This window comes from Eretmochelys imbricata, chromosome 5 (genome assembly GCF_965152235.1).
Source record: "Eretmochelys imbricata isolate rEreImb1 chromosome 5, rEreImb1.hap1, whole genome shotgun sequence".
NCBI classification, from domain to species: Eukaryota; Metazoa; Chordata; order Testudines; family Cheloniidae; genus Eretmochelys; species Eretmochelys imbricata.
In genome coordinates, this window is record NC_135576.1 from 70,809,788 (window position 1) to 70,831,999 (window position 22,212).

Here is a 22,212-nt window from a genome sequence, read left to right on the forward strand (position 1 = left end):
AGCTACCTGTTATCGCTGCCAGAAGAACAGTTGCAGAGTGTATTAATTTGTCACAAAATTATCATTTCCCTCCTGCAAAAAATAGCCCTGAGAGGTAACAGATTTGGAAAAGGCTGAAATACTATCTTACTTATCATTGTACAGAAGTCAAATATTAAGGATTTTGCTTTTGACTCTGCAAAATAAGTAAATGTTAATATTAAAGGTATATTAACTAACAAAGTGCTGTAGTTCCCTGCAAAAGTTAGTATAAGATTGTTCTTAAGGTTATAAACAGGGATTCTGATTCTTTAAAAGGAGCCTACGGAGATAGGCACCCAAATCCCATTGAATGTCAATGAAAATCAGCACGTAACTCTTAGGCTCCCTTTAAAAATTCGAGCCATAATAATTAATGTCCTGCAATTAAATGAAGAGAAACATGTGGAAATCAGGAAAGTGTAAAAGCATGACTCTGGAAACTCTTCACTGAAAGGCTAAAGTTCTGGGTCAAATGGATTATGGTACAAGTAATCTAGTGCCTTAAATCAGATTCCAGCAAAGGGACAATGTATCTTGAGGCCTTCTGAACACTAGAAATGAATAGTGTAGCAATTTTTAAAAAATTAGTAGTGCTGCTTAAAGCTCAGGGCTACAGCACTTAGCATAGAAGGAGGACTTCATTAAAAAAATTAGTTATGCTATGTTTATATGTTGCTAATCCGACAGAGAAAAAAGAATGTCTTCATTTTATAAAATTTGATATAGTGACAGCTTTAGCGAAAATCCAAGTTTAAAATTCAGTATTTCACTTGGCTATATTTCATATTCCATTCATCACTTACTCTTTTAGAATTCAGAGTAACAGCCGTGTTAGTCTGTATTCGCAAAGAGAAAAGGAGTACTTGTGGCACCTTAGAGACTAACCAATTTATTTTAGCATGAGCTTTCGTGAGCTACAGCTCACTTCATCAGATACATACCGTGGAAACTGCAGCAGACTTTATATATACACAGAGAATATGAAACAATACCTCCTCCCACCCCACTGTCCTGCTGGTAATAGCTTATCTAAAGTAATCGTCAGGTTAGGCCATTTCCAGCACAAATCCAGGTTTTCTCACCCTCCACCCCCCCCACACAAATTCACTCTCCTGCTGGTGATAGCCCATCCAAAGTGACAACTCTTTACACAATGTGCATGATAATGAAGTTAGGCCATTTCCTGCACAAATCCAGGTTCTCTCACTCCCTCACCCCCCTCCAAAAACCCACCCCCATACACACACAGACTCACTCTCCTGCTGGTAATAGCTCGTCCAAACTGACCACTCTCCAAGTTTAAATCCAAGTTAAACCAGAACATCTGGGGGGGGAGGAAAAAACAAGAGGAAATAGGCTACCTTGCATAATGACTTAGCCACTCCCAGTCTCTATTTAAGCCTAAATTAATAGTATCCAATTTGCAAATGAATTCCAATTCAGCAGTTTCTCGCTGGAGTCTGGATTTGAAGTTTTTTTGTTTTAAGATAGCGACCTTCATGTCTGTGATTGCGTGACCAGAGAGATTGAAGTGTTCTCCGACTGGTTTATGAATGTTATAATTCTTGACATCTGATTTGTGTCCATTTATTCTTTTACGTAGAGACTGTCCAGTTTGACCAATGTACATGGCAGAGGGGCATTGCTGGCACATGATGGCATAAATCACATTGGTGGATGTGCAGGTGAACGAGCCTCTGATAGTGTGGCTGATGTTATTAGGCCCTGTGATGGTGTCCCCTGAATAGATATGTGGGCACAATTGGCAACGGGCTTTGTTGCAAGGATAAGTTCCTGGGTTAGTGGTTCTGTTGTGTGGTATGTGGTTGTTGGTGAGTATTTGCTTCAGGTTGCGGGGCTGTCTGTAGGCAAGGACTGACCTGTCTCCCAAGATTTGTGAGAGTGTTGGGTCATCCTTTAGGATAGGTTGTAGATCCTTAATAATGCGTTGGAGGGGTTTTAGTTGGGGGCTGAAGGTGACGGCTAGTGGCGTTCTGTTATTTTCTTTGTTAGGCCTGTCCTGTAGTAGGTAACTTCTGGGAACTCTTCTGGCTCTATCAATCTGTTTCTTTACTTCCGCAGGTGGGTATTGTAGTTGTAAGAAAGCTTGACAGAGATCTTGTAGGTGTTTGTCTCTGTCTGAGGGGTTGGAGCAAATGCGGTTGTATCGCAGAGCTTGGCTGTAGACGATGGATCGTGTGGTGTGGTCAGGGTGAAAGCTGGAGGCATGCAGGTAGGAATAGCGGTCAGTAGGTTTCCGGTATAGGGTGGTGTTTATGTGACCATTGTTTATTAGCACTGTAGTGTCCAGGAAGTGGATCTCTTGTGTGGACTGGACCAGGCTGAGGTTGATGGTGGGATGGAAATTGTTGAAATCATGGTGGAATTCCTCAAGGGCTTCTTTTCCATGGGTCCAGATGATGAAGATGTCATCAATATAGCGCAAGTAGAGTAGGGGCTTTAGGGGACGAGAGCTGAGGAAGCGTTGTTCTAAATCAGCCATAAAAATGTTGGCATACTGTGGGGCCATGCGGGTACCCATAGCAGTGCCGCTGATCTGAAGGTATACATTGTCCCCAAATGTGAAATAGTTATGGGTAAGGACAAAGTCACAAAGTTCAGCCACCAGGTTAGCCGTGACATTATCGGGGATAGTGTTCCTGACGGCTTGTAGTCCATCTTTGTGTGGAATGTTGGTGAAGAGGGCTTCTACATCCATAGTGGCCAGGATGGTGTTATCAGGAAGATCACCGATGGATTGAAGTTTCCTCAGAAAGTCAGTGGTGTCTCGAAGGTAGCTGGGAGTGCTGGTAGCGTAGGGCCTGAGGAGGGAGTCTACATAGCCAGACAATCCTGCTGTCAGGGTGCCAATGCCTGAAATGATGGGGCGCCCAGGAGTTCCAGGTTTATGGATCTTGGGTAGTAGATAGAATATCCCAGGTCGGGGTTCCAGGGGTGTGTCTGTGCGGATTTGATCTTGTGCTTTTTCAGGAAGTTTCTTGAGCAAATGCTGTAGTTGCTTTTGGTAACTCTCAGTGGGATCATAGGGTAATGGCTTGTAGAAACTCGTGTTGGAGAGCTGCCGAGCAGCCTCTTGTTCATATTCCGACCTATTCATGATGACAACAGCACCTCCTTTGTCAGCCTTTTGGATTATGATGTCAGAGTTGTTTCTGAGGCTGTGGATGGCATTGTGTTCCGCACGGCTGAGGTTATGGGGCAAGTGATGCTGCTTTTCCACAATTTCAGCCCGTGCACGTCGGCGGAAGCACTCTATGTAGAAGTCCAGTCTGCTGTTTCGACCTTCAGGAGGAGTCCACCTAGAATCCTTCTTTCTGTAGTGTTGGTAGGGAGACCTCTGTGGATTAGTATGTTGTTCAGAGGTATTTTGGAAATATTCCTTGAGTCGGAGACGTCGAAAATAGGATTCTAGGTCACCACAGAACTGTATCATGTTCATGGGGGTGGAGGGGCAGAAGGAGAGGCCCCGAGATAGAACAGCTGCTTCTGCTGGGCTGAGAGTATAGTTGGATAGGTTAACAATATTGCTAGGTGGGTTGAGGGAACCATTGCTGTGGCCCCTTGTAGCATGTAGTAGTTTAGAAAGTTTAGTGTCCTTTTTCTTTTGTAGAGAAGCAAAGTGTGCGTTGTAAATGGCTTGTCTAGTTTTAGTAAAATCCAGCCACGAGGAAGTTTGTGTGGAAGGTTGGTTTTTTATGAGAGTATCCAGTTCTGAGAGCTCATTCTTAATCTTTCCCTGTTTGCTGTAGAGGATGTTGATCAGGTGATTCCGCAGTTTCTTTGAGAGCGTGTGGCACAAGCTGTCAGCATAGTCTGTGTGGTATGTAGATTGTAATGGATTTTTTACCTTCAGTCCTTTTGGAACGATGTCCATCTGTTTGCATTTGGAAAGGAAGATGATGTCTGTCTGTATCTGTGCAAGTTTTTTCATGCAGTTGATAGATTTCCACTCCATACGGCTAAATGCAGTGCCTTGCATAATGACAGGTTTCAGAGTAACAGCCGTGTTAGTCTGTATTCGCAAAGAGAAAAGGAGTACTTGTGGCACCTTAGAGACTAACCAATTTATTTTAGCATGAGCTTTCGTGAGCTACAGCTCACTTCATCAGATACATACCGTGGAAACTGCAGCAGACTTTATATATACACAGAGAATATGAAACAATACCTCCTCCCACCCCACTGTCCTGCTGGTAATAGCTTATCTAAAGTAATCGTCAGGTTAGGCCATTTCCAGCACAAATCCAGGTTTTCTCACTTTGGAGGGGGGTGAGGGAGTGAGAGAACCTGGATTTGTGCAGGAAATGGCCTAACTTCATTATCATGCACATTGTGTAAAGAGTTGTCACTTTGGATGGGCTATCACCAGCAGGAGAGTGAATTTGTGTGGGGGGGTGGAGGGTGAGAAAACCTGGATTTGTGCTGGAAATGGCCTAACCTGACGATTACTTTAGATAAGCTATTACCAGCAGGACAGTGGGGTGGGAGGAGGTATTGTTTCATATTCTCTGTGTATATATAAAGTCTGCTGCAGTTTCCACGGTATGTATCTGATGAAGTGAGCTGTAGCTCACGAAAGCTCATGCTAAAATAAATTGGTTAGTCTCTAAGGTGCCACAAGTACTCCTTTTCTCTTTTAGAATTCTAACCTTGCAGCATTTAGACATCCAGGGTTTGGAGGGGAACTGGAGACGTTAATAAGGCTCACATTTTCTACCACTTGGTGTGATTTGAATTGTTCTTCTGCATTCAGGAGCCTGCACAAATCACCTAGTATTCACTCCCAGAAAACATAATTTTATCCATACATCATTTGAGATCTTTTTCACAGCAGGAGACCACATTTATAATACAATACCTGCAGCTTCTGCTTTCTGCCCTCCCCTTCGTTCCAGGGGACTGGCATTTCTTAACTCATTCTAATTCATTTTTTTGGCCACATACTATTTTTATGTTCTGATTATTTTCCTTTACAATAGTTCATATTATAGACTGTAATGGTAAAATGTGGGTTTTTTTCACGTAATCATTGGAGCCAGATTCTGGCTTTGATGGTTTCCCCAGAATGGGAGTCTATTCTGTGTCTCATTTTAGCTGGCATTAAGGTCCTAAATAACTGTCCAAACAGATTATTTCTTCCAGGAGAAGAGGGTGCATAGAAGCCGTGGGTAGACCAAGTGCTAGATACTTTTTTACTCCTGAAGCCCCTTTATACGACTTCAAAGGTACAAAGGGTCCATATGGCCTGTGGAACCAGCCCCTACAAAATACCCCTTCGTACGGCGTTCCTTGAGTACCATAGAGCTGTCAGAACAGCTACATTGTCTGTCTGCTTTGCAGCCTCCAGCATATGGATGTGCTAGGGAAAGGGGGAATGGAGCCAGAATTTGCTGCACTCCAGCTAATCGAGGTCTGTTGTCCCTGAAGCCTGTTAAAATCTGGTGCAATTTAGAGCAGCTATGGGGATTTGTGTGGCAAGGAATAAGTTTACACCCACAGAGGAAAAAAAGAAATTGCAGCACTTCTGTCAGCCTTGACTTTTCAGGCTATGTCATTTATAGCTGTATTTGAGGCATTTAAGAACAGAATAAGTCTTTAACAAGCATACAAAAGAAATGTTAAAAAAATTAAAGTATTTAAAAATATATAATATGATCCAGGCCTTTCTTCCTTAAGTTATTTCTGCAAGATCAATACTGGTCTTAGAAGGTGATACAATTATATGCAGGCCAGACTTCGGAATTCAAGACAAGCAGCACAAAACATCTGCACATTGTTTATGCATAAATGAGAATTTAAATCCTGAATAGAAATATTCATTAGGTACAACCATGTGTTAAAATAATAGACTTTGTTATATGTATAGTACAGGAAGATTTTACAGATGGACAAAAAAAAAATGTAATCATACTGCATAGGCTCATTACCCTGAAGCTTCACCCTGAAAATAGTTTAAAATCATTTGACATCCTAAAACACATACTTGATCATTATATTTGGACATGTTCTTTGTACAGCTGTGATCATGGAACTACTCTAGTTGTAGAATTAGCAGCACATTGCAACTATACTGAGGACAAACAGTTTTTCTCTTCTTATTTTCAGGTGTCTGTATGTACAGAACAACACTGCCTTATTCTCCTAATCATACAAGTATAGACCTTGACATATATACTCAAGCATGTGTAGGCTTATCAGAACATACAGTATATCTTTTCAGTGTAAAAACCTCTTTTAGAAAAGTGAAAGAAAAATATAAAAATCTTTAAGATGCTGAGTATGGCTTAGATTAAGAAAAATAAAAAAATTAAAAGTATTTTACTACAAGAAAGTTAAAATTTACTGTTTTAGATCAACCAGCTCTGCCTCCATTGGTTGCTTGGTGTAACACTTGATGATTTGGCAAACACTGAGGGTCAGATCCCCATGTATTCCAGAACTGTCCTCTATGCAGTTGGGGTCAGGAGGCCGTAGATGGCTTTCCATCAGCTTTCTGTTATCCTAATACTGGAGGTTGCTGGGCCCTGAACCAGCCTCAGGCACTACTTACAGGAGCACTAGGCCTGCTCTAAGTTGTACCAGCAAATAATGACTCCCAAGAAGCTGCTCCCGTCACCTGGATGGCCAGGAGCTGCTGATCTAGAATTTGTCAGCAACTCTAAGTCCCAGAGGGACTGAGAAGGATTGAGGCTCTAGCCCTTATTCTTCAACCCTACTTTACCATCAAATGAAGAACACGCTACATCTTTCAATACGAAATAAAAGGCACTGTAGGAATTAAAGATCCTGTACCATTCTGTAATTATATTTCTACATGGAATGTAGAAAACATCCAAATTTCTATACTTGAGGCTAAATTTCTTGGAGGCACTATTACTGCCTCTGTTTTCTTGGGACAGGGAGAGTGTTGGTCTCTGACATGAGAATCTGAAGATAGTTCTAGCATTTGCAACATAATTTAGAAGTTTGTGCCATATGTGTTAATTGAAGGTAATTTCCTCTAGGTTTACAACAAGATTCCTCTTTTGGCCCAAGTCTAAACCTCAATGCAAGAAGTCATTAATGACTCCCATGTAGGTTATATATGGCTTGATCCAAACCCATTGTAGTCAGCAGAAAGACTATCAATCATTGACTTCAGTTGGCTTTGGATCAGGACCATAATATGCAGGCAAACAAATACAGGGTAGTCAGTACTTCGAAATTTACATCATTGACTTAAATGGAAATAGTCTTGGATTTGGCAGAATTTGGCCTCAATTTTTTGTAGATTTAGTGTAATTGTATGAATTTACAAGGATAAACTCAATTAACAGAACTCATTCATTTCTGAAGTTTAGCTTACTGACACTGAATATAATCATTCCTCAAACAGGTAACTCCTCTACTCTGTTCTTAAGATAGTTATATTTCTAATGCATTTCAAATATTTTGGGTGTCTGTACGTTAATTAATAACTTTTGCTCCATTATATTATTTGACTTGTTTGGCTAGGCGCCCTGGTTTTATATGGGTTTAAATGATGCTAAAGCTTAGCAGATAGATAGTGTTTCTTGCCGTGCAAACACAAATTAAGCCTCACAACAGCACATTGAGGATGCAAGTGTCATTACATATGAGGAAACAAAATCAGAGAAGTGATACGACTTACCCAAAGCCACAGAGTTACTCAATGTCAGAAGCACAGTTAGAACTCAGGAGTTACTGTCTCTTAGGCCTTTGAGAATTCCTCTTTGTATAGAGGAAAACCTACCGCAGCCCTACAACATTCATTTTTAACTGCTGTTTGGGTCCAGCTCCAAGCCATTTATCAACCCACTACAATTATGCAGCATTACCTATTGCATCTAATGTCAGGATTTTCACTGTTGATTTCTCCCACATTGACATGCTTTCCAGCACTATAATATATAGCCGTCATTTTTTAATTATGTAAAACCACAAAACTGCAGTGCATTGCAGTAGTACACCATGGATGAAAAGTGATATGAGTGAAATTGCTCCCAGTGTAGAGGGCCTGAGCCATTGCCTCTGCAAGAATTAAGCCCAGATGCAGGCCTGCAGGAGGAGAAAGTTCAGATAGTGTCTCTATGGGGTGTGGAATGTTAAGAGGGACTCTTTGTCAACTCTAACTAGGCCGGTGCTGAGTGGCTCTTGTGGATGGGTCTTGGGAGAGGCTGCTAAATCAGCACTTTGCAGACCAGTGACTGGTAACACCACCTAGCAAGTTCTTTTCTAGCCAGTAGCAGCTGCAGCTCTGTGGCTTTAGTCATGGTTTGAGAGGTAAATTCCATGCCCCACAACTATTTAGTTCCCTGCACAAAGCCCACTTGGGCATTATGTGGCAAGAAGTGCACTCTATCATACACGCACACACCCCCCTAGAGAATTTGCTATATGCGCTGTAGTCGTATTGGCATGGTCGCGCTTTGTATAGTGTTATAAGTGGAGTGCTAGGGACAACTATAGGCAATGCTGCCTGAATGTTTTTATTTTAAGTCCCTGTTTAATTTTGATTATTTTAGGCACTCATAATTTTCAGAAAATGTCACCTGCCAAATTAAATTTTCCAAAATTGGAGACAGAATACCTCTTCTGGTGTGTTGCCCCTTTATATTACTCCAGCAGTGTAAAGGGTATAGAATGACCTCGTGGGGGAATTCACCCAGAAAAGGGATGGTGCAGGACCAATGTAGGCAATCCCTAGGCCACCCTACTCCACGGCCTCTCATGTAGAGGCATGCTGGAGGCAGAAGATAGAGTGGCCCATAGGCAGCCTTGCAATCTCTGGGGCTGCTTTAACTTGCCCCAGAGCAAACTAGGGTTAGATTTAAGTATTATTCCTTATATTCTAATCCTGAATTCAGCTGGCATTTTGCCTCAGTAAGGTACTCTGGACCATTTTAGGAGAATGAAGTCTGTGAATTCTTTGCTATTTTACCGAATACTAAAATGGTTTACACAAATAACACAACACAAAGAATACAGGAATTGCCAGACTTTATCAGAACCGTGGTCCATTTAGTCCAGTATCCTGGTTTCAACAGTGACCAGCTCTAGATGCTTCAGAGGAAGATGCAAGAAACCCACAGTAGGTAGAAGAAAGTCAGTATTTAGAAGATTTAAGAAGCCCACAGTGGGATAATCTGCCTCCCAGGAAGTCTTGTCCTTATCTTCAATAGTTAGAGATTGACTTAAACCCTGAAACACAAGGATTTTATGCAGAAGGGGTTTAGGGGTAGGTGAGGAGGGCAGTAGTGCTGGGCACCAAGTTACAGGGGGCACTACATCGCTGTGCCACTCTGCCAATCTGATTGGCTGGTTGGTTGTTTGCTCAGCCACTCCAGGGGCAGCTGGATCGCTGAAAACATTTACCACTCTGGCAAAACACCTGGGGCCGGCCATGATTTTATGCCTTCAAAAACTCTTTGTTTGCATTAACTGTTATAACTCTGGCTATTCTTGTTATCCATATAAGCATCCTACCCCTCTTTGAATCTTATAAAATTCTTGCCCTCAGTGACATCCTTGACAATGAGTTCCATTCTAATTATACAGTGTGTGAAAAAAGTATTTCATTTATTTGTGCTGAATGTGCCACCTTTCAATTTCATTGAATGTCCCCTTGCTCTTGTGCTGTGACATGGGGAGGACAGAAGTTCCAGCTCATTATTTTATATAATTTTTTATCATTTTTTCTCTTATTCATCTTCTTTCCTAATGATCGCCGGCTTTTCAAACACTCTTCTTATGAAAGTGCATCCATTCAAACTAGAACGGATTGTGGAATGGCATGAAAGGAACGATCTGTTATGAGATGGGAAAGAATGCTAGCAGACAGTGTTCCCCCTTACCCCCACCCAAGGTTGGTAATACTGAAGTGAGTTGGTTAAGGATATGTTGCCCGGTAGGAGGTATAATAGTAGCCACAGGGTCAATCCACTGACTCGTGTTCTGTGCCACAAGGATATTAATCTTTTGTAATCCTGACCCATGACAGGTGGCTGGGATTAGGGAAGTCTCTTACCAGCACTTGTGTGTGTCACACCGTGATTAAATACTGTAGTAGAACTTTGCATTTCATCCTTTAGGATAATGTCATGTCTGATTCAAGAGCAGGATAACACTTCTGTTTTAAGAAAAGGAGTACTTGTGGCACCTTAGTACTCCTTTTCTTTTTGCAGTAACAGACTAACATGGCTGCTACTCTGACTTCTGTTTTACATTCCAGTAATGCCAAAAAATTCCAGTTAGTTTTGGATATTAGCTGGTCTAGATTTCACAGCCATTGTAAAGAAAAACATAATTCTAGAACAGAGCTTTAAATATGATTGATGAAAGTGTTGTTTGTGGTTATCATTTAAGGGTAAAATGAGTGTATTGATTCTTCATTTAAAAGAAAATAATTGTGGAGGTTACAGTCTAAATTTCTTGTAGTGGATAAATCAAGTTGTTTGATTTAGAATTTCCAGTGAGAGTTATTTAAAGGTGTGAAATGTGGTGGAAACAAACAGAAAATAAGCATAGCTTTTGATTTGTGAGCCATATTGTTGCGTTTCTTCACACTTTTTTATAGTACTCAGATTCACCATTTTAATAAATTAAACTGGCTGTACATAATGCATAGTTCTAAAAACATGAAGGAAAGTATGCTTTGCTCACCTGATTAAAATTCAATTAAATTGGTTTCACTAAACTAACAAATTTTCTGGAAATTTTTGGGTCTGTTGAACAACAAAGAGACTAAGGTCCTGATTCTAAATTCTTATGAACCCCAGATTCCCATGGAAGTGAACGAGAGTGATTTGTGCCAAGAATGTACTATAAGGTTTAATTAACATGCTAGCTTCCTAAATAACCATGTGAATTTTAACCACATGCAAAATTCCAAAATGTGCTAAATTAAGCCCATAACAGTTCAGTGTTGCTTTTATTTCTTGCAGTGATAAAAAGAGCCTTCTGGTTGCTAGGTCCTAGAGACAACATGCACTGTTATAGGGGAATAATAAAATAGTGAAAGTTATGGTGTGCATGTGCAATTTGACAATGCATTATTTGTCAGTTATACTTCTGCAACCTCATTGACTCTGGTGGAGTTGAATCAGTAACTTATAGCAGAATGTAGGCCTGCCTTTGTAACTATCACACAGTTAGTTACCTCTCCACACTGGAGAAAGAAAATAAGTGAGAATTCTCAAAAACTGTGCCAACGTCTTGTACAACAACTTTTCTATTTCTGAGATAATTCACTCATATATAGCATTTCATTTATTTTTCCTAATTCAGAAAGAATAAAACTGCTAAGATGTTTCATCAAGTAGATGTTATACACCTAAATAAATCATTCTTAATATGATCAGTAAAACAATCCAATATACGCTTTTTTCTACAATCAATATATGTTAGATTATCTTTTTTTCCAAAGATTAGACATTACGCAATTTTGGGCCCAATCCTGCCTTCCAAGTTATCTGCAGTCTGATTCACACAAGGATCCCAGGACCAAATCTTTTATATTTAACATATTACTTCCATTTTTAAAAGGGACATAAAGCCCCTGATTCCATTGAAACAATGAGAGTTTTGCATTGACTTCAGTGGGAGAAGTACAAATGTAATGATAAATTATATAGCATTGTACACTTATTGCAGTTCATGCATAGAAATAAAAACATTTTACAAAAGTAAGCATCACTCCTATTTTATGGATGGGGAGAGCGAGGTGCAGAGAGATTAAGTAATTTGCCCAAGGATAAAACATTGTAAGATTTTCATGTCAAAAATCTTGCCCTCATATCAGACAGCAAAGTGTTTATTATTACTGTGTTACTATACAAATAATAAGTCATCTCATATGCAGTTTGATTTTAGAGAGCCACTCTCTAGCCATGAAATTTTCTGTTCCTCTTCATTCCCTGAAATCTTAATTATTGAGCACACAGTATTCTTCTGTTCACTACTTGAAAAGGTTTTTGAAGTCTAGGTCAGTATGGAAGTATGTAATCCAGGGAGTGCATTTTGAAAGATAAAGGCTTGTCTTTCTCTATATAGTGTGATTTGTGCAGCATGGTGTTTTAAGCAGAATTAACTGGAATCTTGTTCTGCCATTTTAGAGACATCGCCTGTTTACATAAAAAACAATCAGAATAATATTACCAACAGAAAAGGGAATAGAAAAGAAGAATCTTTTTCACTTAATGAATGGGCCTCCTTGGTCCTGTAAGGTTCTTTAAAAGGTTCTTTATACTTTCTCCTAGCTGCTCCAGGGGCATTATCAATTACCCATATGCCCATCAAATATCATGTAGCTGTAATTAAACTAAATTACGATGCTGTGGCTTTCATTACACAATGACACACTTTTGTTAGAGCCATAGAAAAAGCTTAATTACAAGTCTAGACATCCCTGAAATCAGAGAAAAAGAACATTCTTTTCATTTTTTAAAGAGAATTCAGAGCTTTAGTAGCATTTTTAGCTATGGAGAGCCAATGCTGAACTGGAACCCATGGTTTTTGTTCCACTCTCCTGTATCCTGCAGCCTTGATTTAGTAATAGCTTCCATGTGAAAGTTCTAAAAATATTCTGTAGCAAAATAGCAGAAATAGAGGCTATAAAAACTTCTCCCTTTTAACTTCTCTGAGTGAATTAAATACTCACTAAAGTGGCATACAGGTATTACAAGACTATATATATATATATATTCTATACAAAAATACTCTGAAGCATTGGCACATAGCATCATATAAAAGCTTACATTGAAGCCCAATGTCACCCACTTCTTCCCACAGCTAAATCAATGCCTACTGGGAGTTGTCACCAACTGTAGGTGCAGGAGTATTGAGTGTTCAACCAAAACATTCTTTCTCTACATTGTTTGTTAGACATTAAAGTGAATTAGGTGCCAATACAAATAAGCAAAACCAGAGTTTCCTTGCTCTTAACAGTTCCTCATCTTTCAGACTCATGATTCTTGTGATGTTGTCATAATTTCACTAGTCATCTAGTCATCAGATCTTTCAGGCTAGATGAGACTTGAATTTTTGAGGTATAAAAGAAGCTGTCAGGTCTCATAAAGAAGCAAAAAAATGGGGAGTGGGGCAGAAAATCAATGGTATTTTCTTTTCATGTCACCTTTAAGGAGACATGGGCATGTGCCAATCATAAGTTGGTACTGTGTGTTGCATGAATTAAAAACTAGGAGAAAGCCTATCTGCATTATATAGAGTAGACGGGGTAAGGGTCTGACTTTATTTGTGTCTTGTACAGTGCTGAGCATATCAGAGTTTAACAACCAACAATAATCCATTTGACACTCTGAATCCTAAAATATATTTACCCCAGATCTTCTGAGATTATATCAAACTTATACTGCAGTACCCTCCTGGGTTCCTGAAGTTTGCTCAACACCCCATGGGGGTAAATCCAACCGCACTTGGGCTAGTGAACAAGTGCCGTTCTGTTATGTGGGGGGTAGATAGACTTTGAAGAGGCAATGCAAGGGACTGCCCTGTGCGCCACAGACTAGTTCTCTGAGGCAGTACATTCTGTAGCAGTGCACATAAGGGCTGGGAGCAGGCCAGGGCTGGGAGAGTAGACAGAGCAAAGCCAATGGGTCTGTAGCTATGTAGACTCATGGCTAAAATTCCTTTATTTGGAGGGGAAAGGTGTGTCACAACTGATGTTTCCACAGCTGACAGGCAATTAAGGTGGCCACTGAGTAGTTGCACTAGTGCTTCTTCACCTGCTAAAGAAGAGGATTCTGCTCCCCCAGGGTTGATCCAATGGGCAAAGACTATTTATCATCATCAATATGATTTTTTTTTATTCAGTAGTGCTTAGGTATGCTGGGCATTGTACAGGCATAGGAAGACAGTCCCTGCCCAATGGCTTTACAAAAATAAACAACTCTGTGTGGTCATTATTCTGTGTGGAGACTGAGCCAGGCCTCCTCTCTTCAGGTTCAACACTGACTACAGGGGTAGTAGGGTTTGACTGATTGTGCCCACAGAGTCTCATTAACCCTTTCAGTGTGGGGTTGGTAGTGTACCCCATCACCCGAATATATTATTTTCACCATGTATGCATTTATGTGCATTTCAATCAGCTTAGACAATTAAAATAGTCACTTTTGTTTCTAGTTAATTTCTCTGTGTTTTTTTGTTTGCTTTTCTTTCTGGTTCTTGTGTACTATTTGGGTGACTGTGTTCCTAATAAGCAGGAATGTCCCCATTTATAGGCTCTGTCATAAATGTTTGGTTTTTAAAATGGTGCATTTTTCAAGTGTTGTAACCCCCTGCAAACCCTGGCCCAACTGAAAGTGTTACTGGCCACTTGAACTGGTGAAATTTACTGAGCACGTACATGAAGAACCTCTAGGTCTGACTCATGTTGATATCTTACTTTACCTCTTCCCTGAGGCCTTCCAGTGACCTCTCTTTCATACAAATCTCATCAAGCCAAGCCATCACCTCCCCTTCAGTCAAGTCCATCAGGTAGCAGGGAAAGAGGAAGATTGCTTGACTGAGAAAAGAGCTGGGGAGGTAGGGAGGGCTCATTCTTCTCTCACCATACTATGCATGAAACCTCGAAACGCCACAAAGTCATCCTTTGCACACCCACCTCCCTGCTCATGTCAGGTGTCCCAGCTTTCCCCGCCCCCCTGCCGAAAGTCTGGTCACTGTAACAATGATGCAATGTGGAGTTGCAAGCACTGCAACGGGGAGTTGTTTGGATATGACTAGACAAAACAAAAATACTCAGTAAATAATTTGTATTTAGATTGTTATACCAAGTCAAATAAAACTTGAATTAGACAGTGCCCTGTAGTATTCCCCCAAACAGGGCTGATTCCAGATTGCCCAGTTCTAAAAGTTTCTGAATGAAACATTCAAGGTATGTCTACACTGCGATTAGACACCCGTGGCTGGCCAATGCCAGCTGACTCAGGCTCATGGGGCTCAGACTGCAGGGCTGTTTAATTGTAGCATAGACTTCTGGGCTCCGGAGGTCTGGGACCCTCCCATCTTGCAAGGTCCTAGAGTTGTGGCTGGAACCCAAGCCCGAATGTCTGCATGGCAATTAAACAGCCCCTTAGCCAAGTCAGCTGGCACAGGTCACCCCGGATTTTTAATTGCAGCGTAGACATATCCTAAAGATCAAACTTTTTACGAACCTACAAAAGTCTGCCAGGCCCACTGGTTTCCACACACAGCCCACATTTGCTCATGAAAGTGGTTAGCTGGGTGCAAAATACCTGATCTGCACTCTCACACTTGTGGATTGGAGTTTTTTAAACCACAAACAACTCATTTCAAATTCCCTTCTACCCACTCACCTTAAATGCTAGTAGATTAAGTTTTGTCTGACTTTCGTTTGTAAGAATGATTATCAGCATAATTTCAATACAGTGTAAATCCATACGTATGCTCAAAAAGACCTTTTCACTGAAATTATGCCCTTTTCATGATCTTGCATTATTCTTTTTGTGTTTCTCCTTTTCAATTGTTACATTAGTAATTCATCCTGTTCTTGTTTATTGTAACGCACCTCTGAAGAGACTAATTACTGTTACTTGACAAGTAAATCACGTACTTTAGTACACAGATGCTACAGGACTTTACTGAATCTGAATATATCAAAGTAATGTTGCTATGGAAATACAATGCTGTGAGGTAAATACAAATTTTCTACTTAACAGTTTATGGTGGTAACACAGATTAATGAAGCTGCAAACAGTGAACAACCGTCTTTTACATTCTAGAACCATTTACTGAAAATTAGAAGAAAGTGCAAGCAAGACTATTTGGTTAATAGCTGAATATCTCTTTGTCTTATAGAGAGCAAATGTAATTATAAACTATCATATAGTACCATATACTCTCAGCAGTTTTCATTCACAGACCTAAAACACTATTACACAAATATCATCCCTGTTTTAGAGATGAGGAAACTGAGGTGAATCATGGAGTCCAAGGTCACAAAGTGAGTTCCTGGGAGAGCCTGGAACAGACCAGGCTTGTGACTTATCCACTGGACCATGATCCTCCCCCTGGTCTCTTTATTTTCATGGTAACTGTTGACCATTAAATGTCATAGTTAGTAAATAGAAGGTAGGGGTAGGGTGTTTGCTGTGCATGGTAATTACAATGTGTATATAATTGTTTCTGTCTTTTAATTCAAAGCACAGCTTTCATGATAATTAACTTTGGACCTACAGTACCAAGGCATTGTTTCTACAAAAAAATTGTACTGATTAAACTAAATCAGTGAGGAATCAACTGAAGCCAAATCACTATCGCCTTAAACTGAAATGAGTGCGCACATAAGGTGACTGCACCGATTTAACGAAATCAGTTTCAAAACAAAGTTAGTTAAATTGGTACAATTTTCACATGTAGACAAGGCCTGAGTGTAACTATCAAGTAGCCTACAAGTACAAATAACCATTGTACTACATATTGAAAATATTGGGGCTTAGATGCTCCTTTCACTTACCCTGGTTGAAGTTACTGGAGTTTCACTAGTAAAAAAAAAAACCAAACCCGTCCCCCCTTCCCCCCCCAAAAAATGGTGTAAACAAGAGGACAGTCAGGCCCAGGGTATTTACCAAGTAAGGGACTGATTTTGCAATCAGGGCATAAGCTCAGAAGGCCCTGGGTATACTGGTTGTATGCCAGGAACTCAATCTGTATGTGACAGTTGGCCCAGATCATAAGGAGGGAAGGAAGGCAACTACATGCGTTGCAGAACCTTAAAGAGCAGAGCTGCTTGGAGCAAAGTAGCTCTGGAAGAGAGGAAGCTAGTGACCTCCTTCCTGAAGGTGTGAATCTGGCTGCCCAGTGTCTTTGTGCTGAAGAAGACAGAGGCTTCTTTTTTTTTCATCAATAGAAATAAAATTTGTTACTAACTTGTAACAAGAGATCTATGATTCCACACTCGGACAACTAAAAAAGAGCTGAACTGATTTTGCCCAAATTTTCCACTCAGAAAAATGGGATAAGATGAAGCCTTGACATTTTCAACCCAAAACCATGACAGCTTTTGAGAAAGCCATGAGCATGTGAAACCAAGGCTTCAGGACTGTAGAGTATTATAATCCATCAGTCTGCTGTAGAAAGTAAAGATTTTATTTTTAAAGCACTGCACATGCTAAGTTCTCCACTATGCTTGTTCTCATCAAAGTTTATGTGTGGTTCAGTAGTTGGGTGACCAAGTTCTGACCTCTTAGAATGATTTAACGTACAAAGCTGCCTAATGCTTTTCTGATGCTTCAGATTTCAATATCTCAGCATCTATTATCTTAACATTAACCCCTAGAGATGTTACCATTGTATTTTAAATGGTCAATAAGCCCCTCAGGGATGGTTTTCCTTCTCAACCATGAGAGCTGATGCTCTCTCTGTTTTAGTTTTCAGTTTCTTGTTCAGATGACAAACTGTATTCAAGTGTCTCATGCTGAGAAGTTTTGTAAACAATTTTTTCAAATCTGGTTAATTGGGTTGTCTCTTGTCATGAAATATTAGTCAGTAGACTGTAACTATAGGGGATTAGGAAAAAGCTTCTTTTGCACTATGACTTAGACACTTTGATTTTTCTCTTCTAGTACCTGCATGCAAATGGGATTGTTCACCGTGATCTGAAGCCAGAGAATCTCCTGTATGCAACACCAGCGCCAGATGCACCATTAAAAATAGGTGAGCAGCACTACCTATACACGTCCCGTCCTTCCCTTGTACTGGTATTATTTTGTGTGGTTCACATGTGTCTCCTCTCTTCTCCCCATTATTGTATTCTATTTTAGCAATGATATCCAGATGAACAGGTCCATTCTTTATACAGCAGCACAGCTGTGCACTGTCCTTCAAAAATAAATAAAAGACAGATCCCTGCCCTGAGGAGTTTACAGTCTAAATTAGGCGAAATACCTCAAGAGATGACAAACACAGGAAGAATGGGATTTGGGAGGGTGAAGATCACTGCAGGGAAAGATTATGAGATCAGACTCTAGCTACATACACCACTTGTTAGTTCCTTTTTTGTTAGACAATATATTACAATTTTGGGACAAATATGAATGAGAGCGCAAAGGTGGAGGTAAGCGATGAAAGCAAGCCAAAAGGAGTGAGTTTTGAGGAACTTGAAGGAGGAGAGGTAGGTTGTATGGCACAGATTAGAGAAGTTATTCCAGGCATAGGTGGCAGTATGAAAAAGGGTGGGAAGAAACCAGATAAGCTACAAGCTGACCTGAATTGGCAGAGTTTGTCACAAACCAGGGCGTAGAGGGCATTCACTGAGGGCCTGATTTTCAGCAGCGCCGAGCACTTGCAACTGCAGCTGGAGTCAGTAGGAGCTCTGGGTGCTCAGCACCTTTGAAAGTCAGACCCTAAGCCTCTGAGATATGAATATTCACCACTTCTATGTTGGGAATCTACAGTTTGTGTGCCAGTTTATGGCAGGCCAGTGGCATACTATGATAAAGGAGAAAGTAGCAGAATGCTAACTGATGAGCCATGTAGGCTGTGGCATTGCTGATGTGATAACTGAAAGAGATCTGACTTGTACATATTGTAAAGAAAAGAAAAAGGATCTCTGAGCCCTCTCTTTTATAAGGAGACATCTCTTCCCAAAAGTGAAGACGCAGTGACATAGGCTTCCGCATGGGCTAGAAAACCAAATATGTTCTCAGAGTCCCAGGCAGGCAGAGGCAGATTAGGGTTCTGTGGGACCCTGGGTCAGAGCAAGTGGGGGCTCCTCCTCACCCTTTTCACCTGCAGTCTCCCATGGCGCTCCTGCCAGGGAGCGGGGTTGAGGCGGAGGCGTTTGCCCCACCTTGCTTGCCCAGTGCTCCTGCCAGGGAGGGGGATTGGGGCACTGGGGCTTCCCCCACTCCCCAGCAGAAGCGCCAGGCTGGCAAAAGAAATGGGGCAAGCCCCTGCGCCCCTACCCCGCCCCCTAGCAAGTGTGCCGGGGGAATGGGGATGCCCATTTTTCCGGGAGGCCCCAATTGGCTGGGGCCCCTGAGCATGGGCCCCATTGGCCAAGTGGCTAATTGGCCACTGCTCTTGTACAGCCCACGATATCTACTAGACCACCGGACCAGGGGAATGAGGTGGATGAGGCTTTCTTCCGGCAACTAACGGAAGTTACTAGATCGCAGGCCCTGGTTCTCATGGCAGACTTCAATCACCCTGATATCTGCTGGGAGAGCAATACAGCGGTGCACAGACAATCAAGTTTTTGGAAAGTGTAGGGGACAATTTCCTGGTGCAAGTGCTGGAGGAACCAACTAGGGGCAGAGCTCTTCTTGACCTGCTGCTCACAAACCGGGAAGAATTAGTAGGGGAAGCAAAAGTGGATGGGAACCTGGGAGGCAGGGACCATGAGATGGTTGAGTTCAGGATCCTGACACAGGGAAGAAAGGAGAGCAGCAGAATATGGATCCTGGACTTTAGAAAAGCAGACTTTGACAACCTCAGGGAACTGATGGCCAGGATCCCCTGGGAGAATAACATGAGGGGGAAAGGAGTCCAGGAGAGCTGGCTGTATTTTAAAGAATCCTTATTGACGTTACAGGGACAAACCATCCCGATGTGTAGAAAGAATAGTAAATATGGCAGGCAACCAGCTTGGCTTAACGGTGAAATCCTTGCTGATCTTAAAAACAAAAAAGAAGATTACAAGAAGTGGACGATTGGACAAATGACCAGGGAAGAGTATAAAAATATTGCTCGGCCATGCAGGAGTGAAATCAGGAAGGCCAAATCACACCTGGAGTTTCAGCTAGCAAGAGATGTTAAGAGTAACAAGAAGGGTTTCTTCAGGTATGTTAGCAACAAGAAGAAAGTCAAGGAAAGTGTGGGCCTCTTACTGAATGAGGGAGGCAACCTAGTGACAGACAATGTGGAAAAAGCTAATGTACTCAATGCTTTTTTTGCCTCTGTCTTCACGAACAAGGTCAGCTCCCAGACTACTGCACTGGGCAGCACAGCATGGGGAGGAGGTGAGCAGCCCTCTGTGGAGAAAGAAGTGGTTCAGGACGATTTAGAAAAGCTGGACGAGCACAAGTCCATGGGGCCGGATGCGCTGATTCCGAGAGTGCTAAAGGAGTTGGCAGATGTGATTGCAGAGCCATTGGCCATTATCTTTGAAAACTCATGGCGATCGGGGGAGGTCCCGGACGGCTGGAAAAAGGCTAATGTAGTGCCCATCTTTTAAAAACGGAAGAAGGAGGATCCTGGGAACTACAGGCCAGTCAGCCTCACCTCAGTCCCTGGAAAAATCATGGAGCATGTCCTCAAGGAATCAATTCTGAAGCACTTAGAGGAGAGGAAAGTGATCAGGAACAGTCAGCATGGATTCACCAAGGGCAAGTCATGCCTGACTAATCTAATTGCCTTCTATGATGAGATAACTGGCTCTGTGGATGAAGGGAAAGCAGTGGATGTGTTGTTCCTTGATTTTAGCAAAGCTTTTGACACTGTCTCCCACAGTATTCTTGCCAGCAAGTTAAAGAAGTATGGGCTGGATGAATGGACGATAAGGTGGATAGAAAGCTGGTTAGATTGTCGGGCTCAACAGGTAGTGATCAATGGTTCCATGTCTAGTTGGCAGCCGGTATCAACTGGAGTGCCCCCAAGGTCCTGGGGCCGGTTTTGTTCAATATCTTCATTAATGATCTGGAGGATGGTGTGGATTGCACCCTCAGCAAGTTTGCAGATGACACTAAACTGGGAGGAGAGGTAGATATGCTGGAGGGTAGGGATAGGATACAGAGGGCCCTAGACAAATTAGAGGATTGGGCCAAAAGAAATCTGATGAGGTTCGACAAGGACAAGTGCAGAGTCCTGCATTTAGGACGGAAGAATCCCATGCACCGCTACAGACTAGGGACCAAATGGCTAGGCAGCAGTTCTGCAGAAAAGGACCTAGGGGTTACAGTAGACGAGAAGCTGGATATGAGTCAACAGTGTGCCCTTGTTGCCAAGAAAGCCAATGGCATTTTGGGTTGTATAAGTAGGGGCATTGCCAGCAGATTGAGGGACGTGATCATTCCCCTCTATTCGACATTGGTGAGGCCTCATCTGGAGTACTGTGTCCAGTTTTGGGCCCCACACTACAAGAAGGATGTGGAAAAATTGGAAAGAGTCCAGCAGAGGGCAACAAAAATGATTAGGGGACTGGAACACATGACTGATGAGGAGAGGCTGAGGGAACTGGGATTGTTTAGTCTGTGGAAGAGAAGAATGAAGGGGGATTTAATAGCTGCTTTCAACGACATGAAGGGGGGTTCCAAAGAGGATGGATCCAGACTTTTCTCAGTAGTAGCAGATGACAGAACGAGGAATAATGGTCTCAAGTTGCAGTGGGGGAGGTTTAGGCTGGATATTAGGAAAAACTTTTTCACTAGGAGGGTGGTGAAACACTGGAATGCGTTACCTAGGGAGGTGGTGGAATCTCCTTCCTTAGAAGTTTTTAAGGTCAGGCTTGACAAAGCCCTGGCTGGAATGATTTAGTTGGGGATTGGTCCTGCTTTGAGCAGGGGGTTGGACTAGATGACCTCCAGAGGTCCCTTCCAACCCTGATATTTTGAGAGTCTATACTAAATCTGCATTTTCAAAACACAATATCAACTGTTCTCTTCTTGTTCTCAGCTCAGAGTACTCACACTTAAATTCATGTTAAACAAAAGCAAACCAACAAACTATATTCTGCAGTTTTTAAGGCAGATGTTCAAATTCCAGTTTGGATGATGACAAAGATACTAAGATCATTCATAGGAAAAGAAATACAATTGGTTAGGTCTTCAGTTCTAATCTCATTTGAAAGATGGGACATGCAAGTGCCACCTATGACAACGTGCTGCTCCTGACTGCTCAGTATTTATTCAGAGGGAAGGGTGCCACATGCAGAGTTGCTGACAAACTCTGGCAAAGCCTAGGTTTTCCTTGGAAATCTGCTATTGAAATACTACCCAAAGGCTTGATCCAAGGTGCTCAGGGCTCTGGCTCTGATCTAGCAAGTCACTTAAGCAGAGGTGTAACTTTGAGTACACCAGTAGTTCTATTTAAAACAATGGGATAACTCACATGCTTAAAGTTAAGCACTTGCTTCAATGCTTTTCTGGATTGTAGCTCAAAGGTTCAGTTCCTTGTAGGATCAAACCTCACACC

General features: G+C 41.7%; 1 protein-coding gene across 1 annotated transcript in view; it reads left to right on the forward strand.

The window, feature by feature from the left end:
* Positions 1-22,212, forward strand: part of CAMK4 (calcium/calmodulin dependent protein kinase IV) — a 303,137-nt gene that overhangs the window by 241,336 nt on the left and 39,589 nt on the right. The window contains exon 6 of the mRNA XM_077816343.1: positions 17,646-17,736. Coding sequence (XP_077672469.1) covers positions 17,646-17,736 — 91 coding nt within the window. The remainder of the gene's footprint in view (positions 1-17,645; positions 17,737-22,212) is intronic.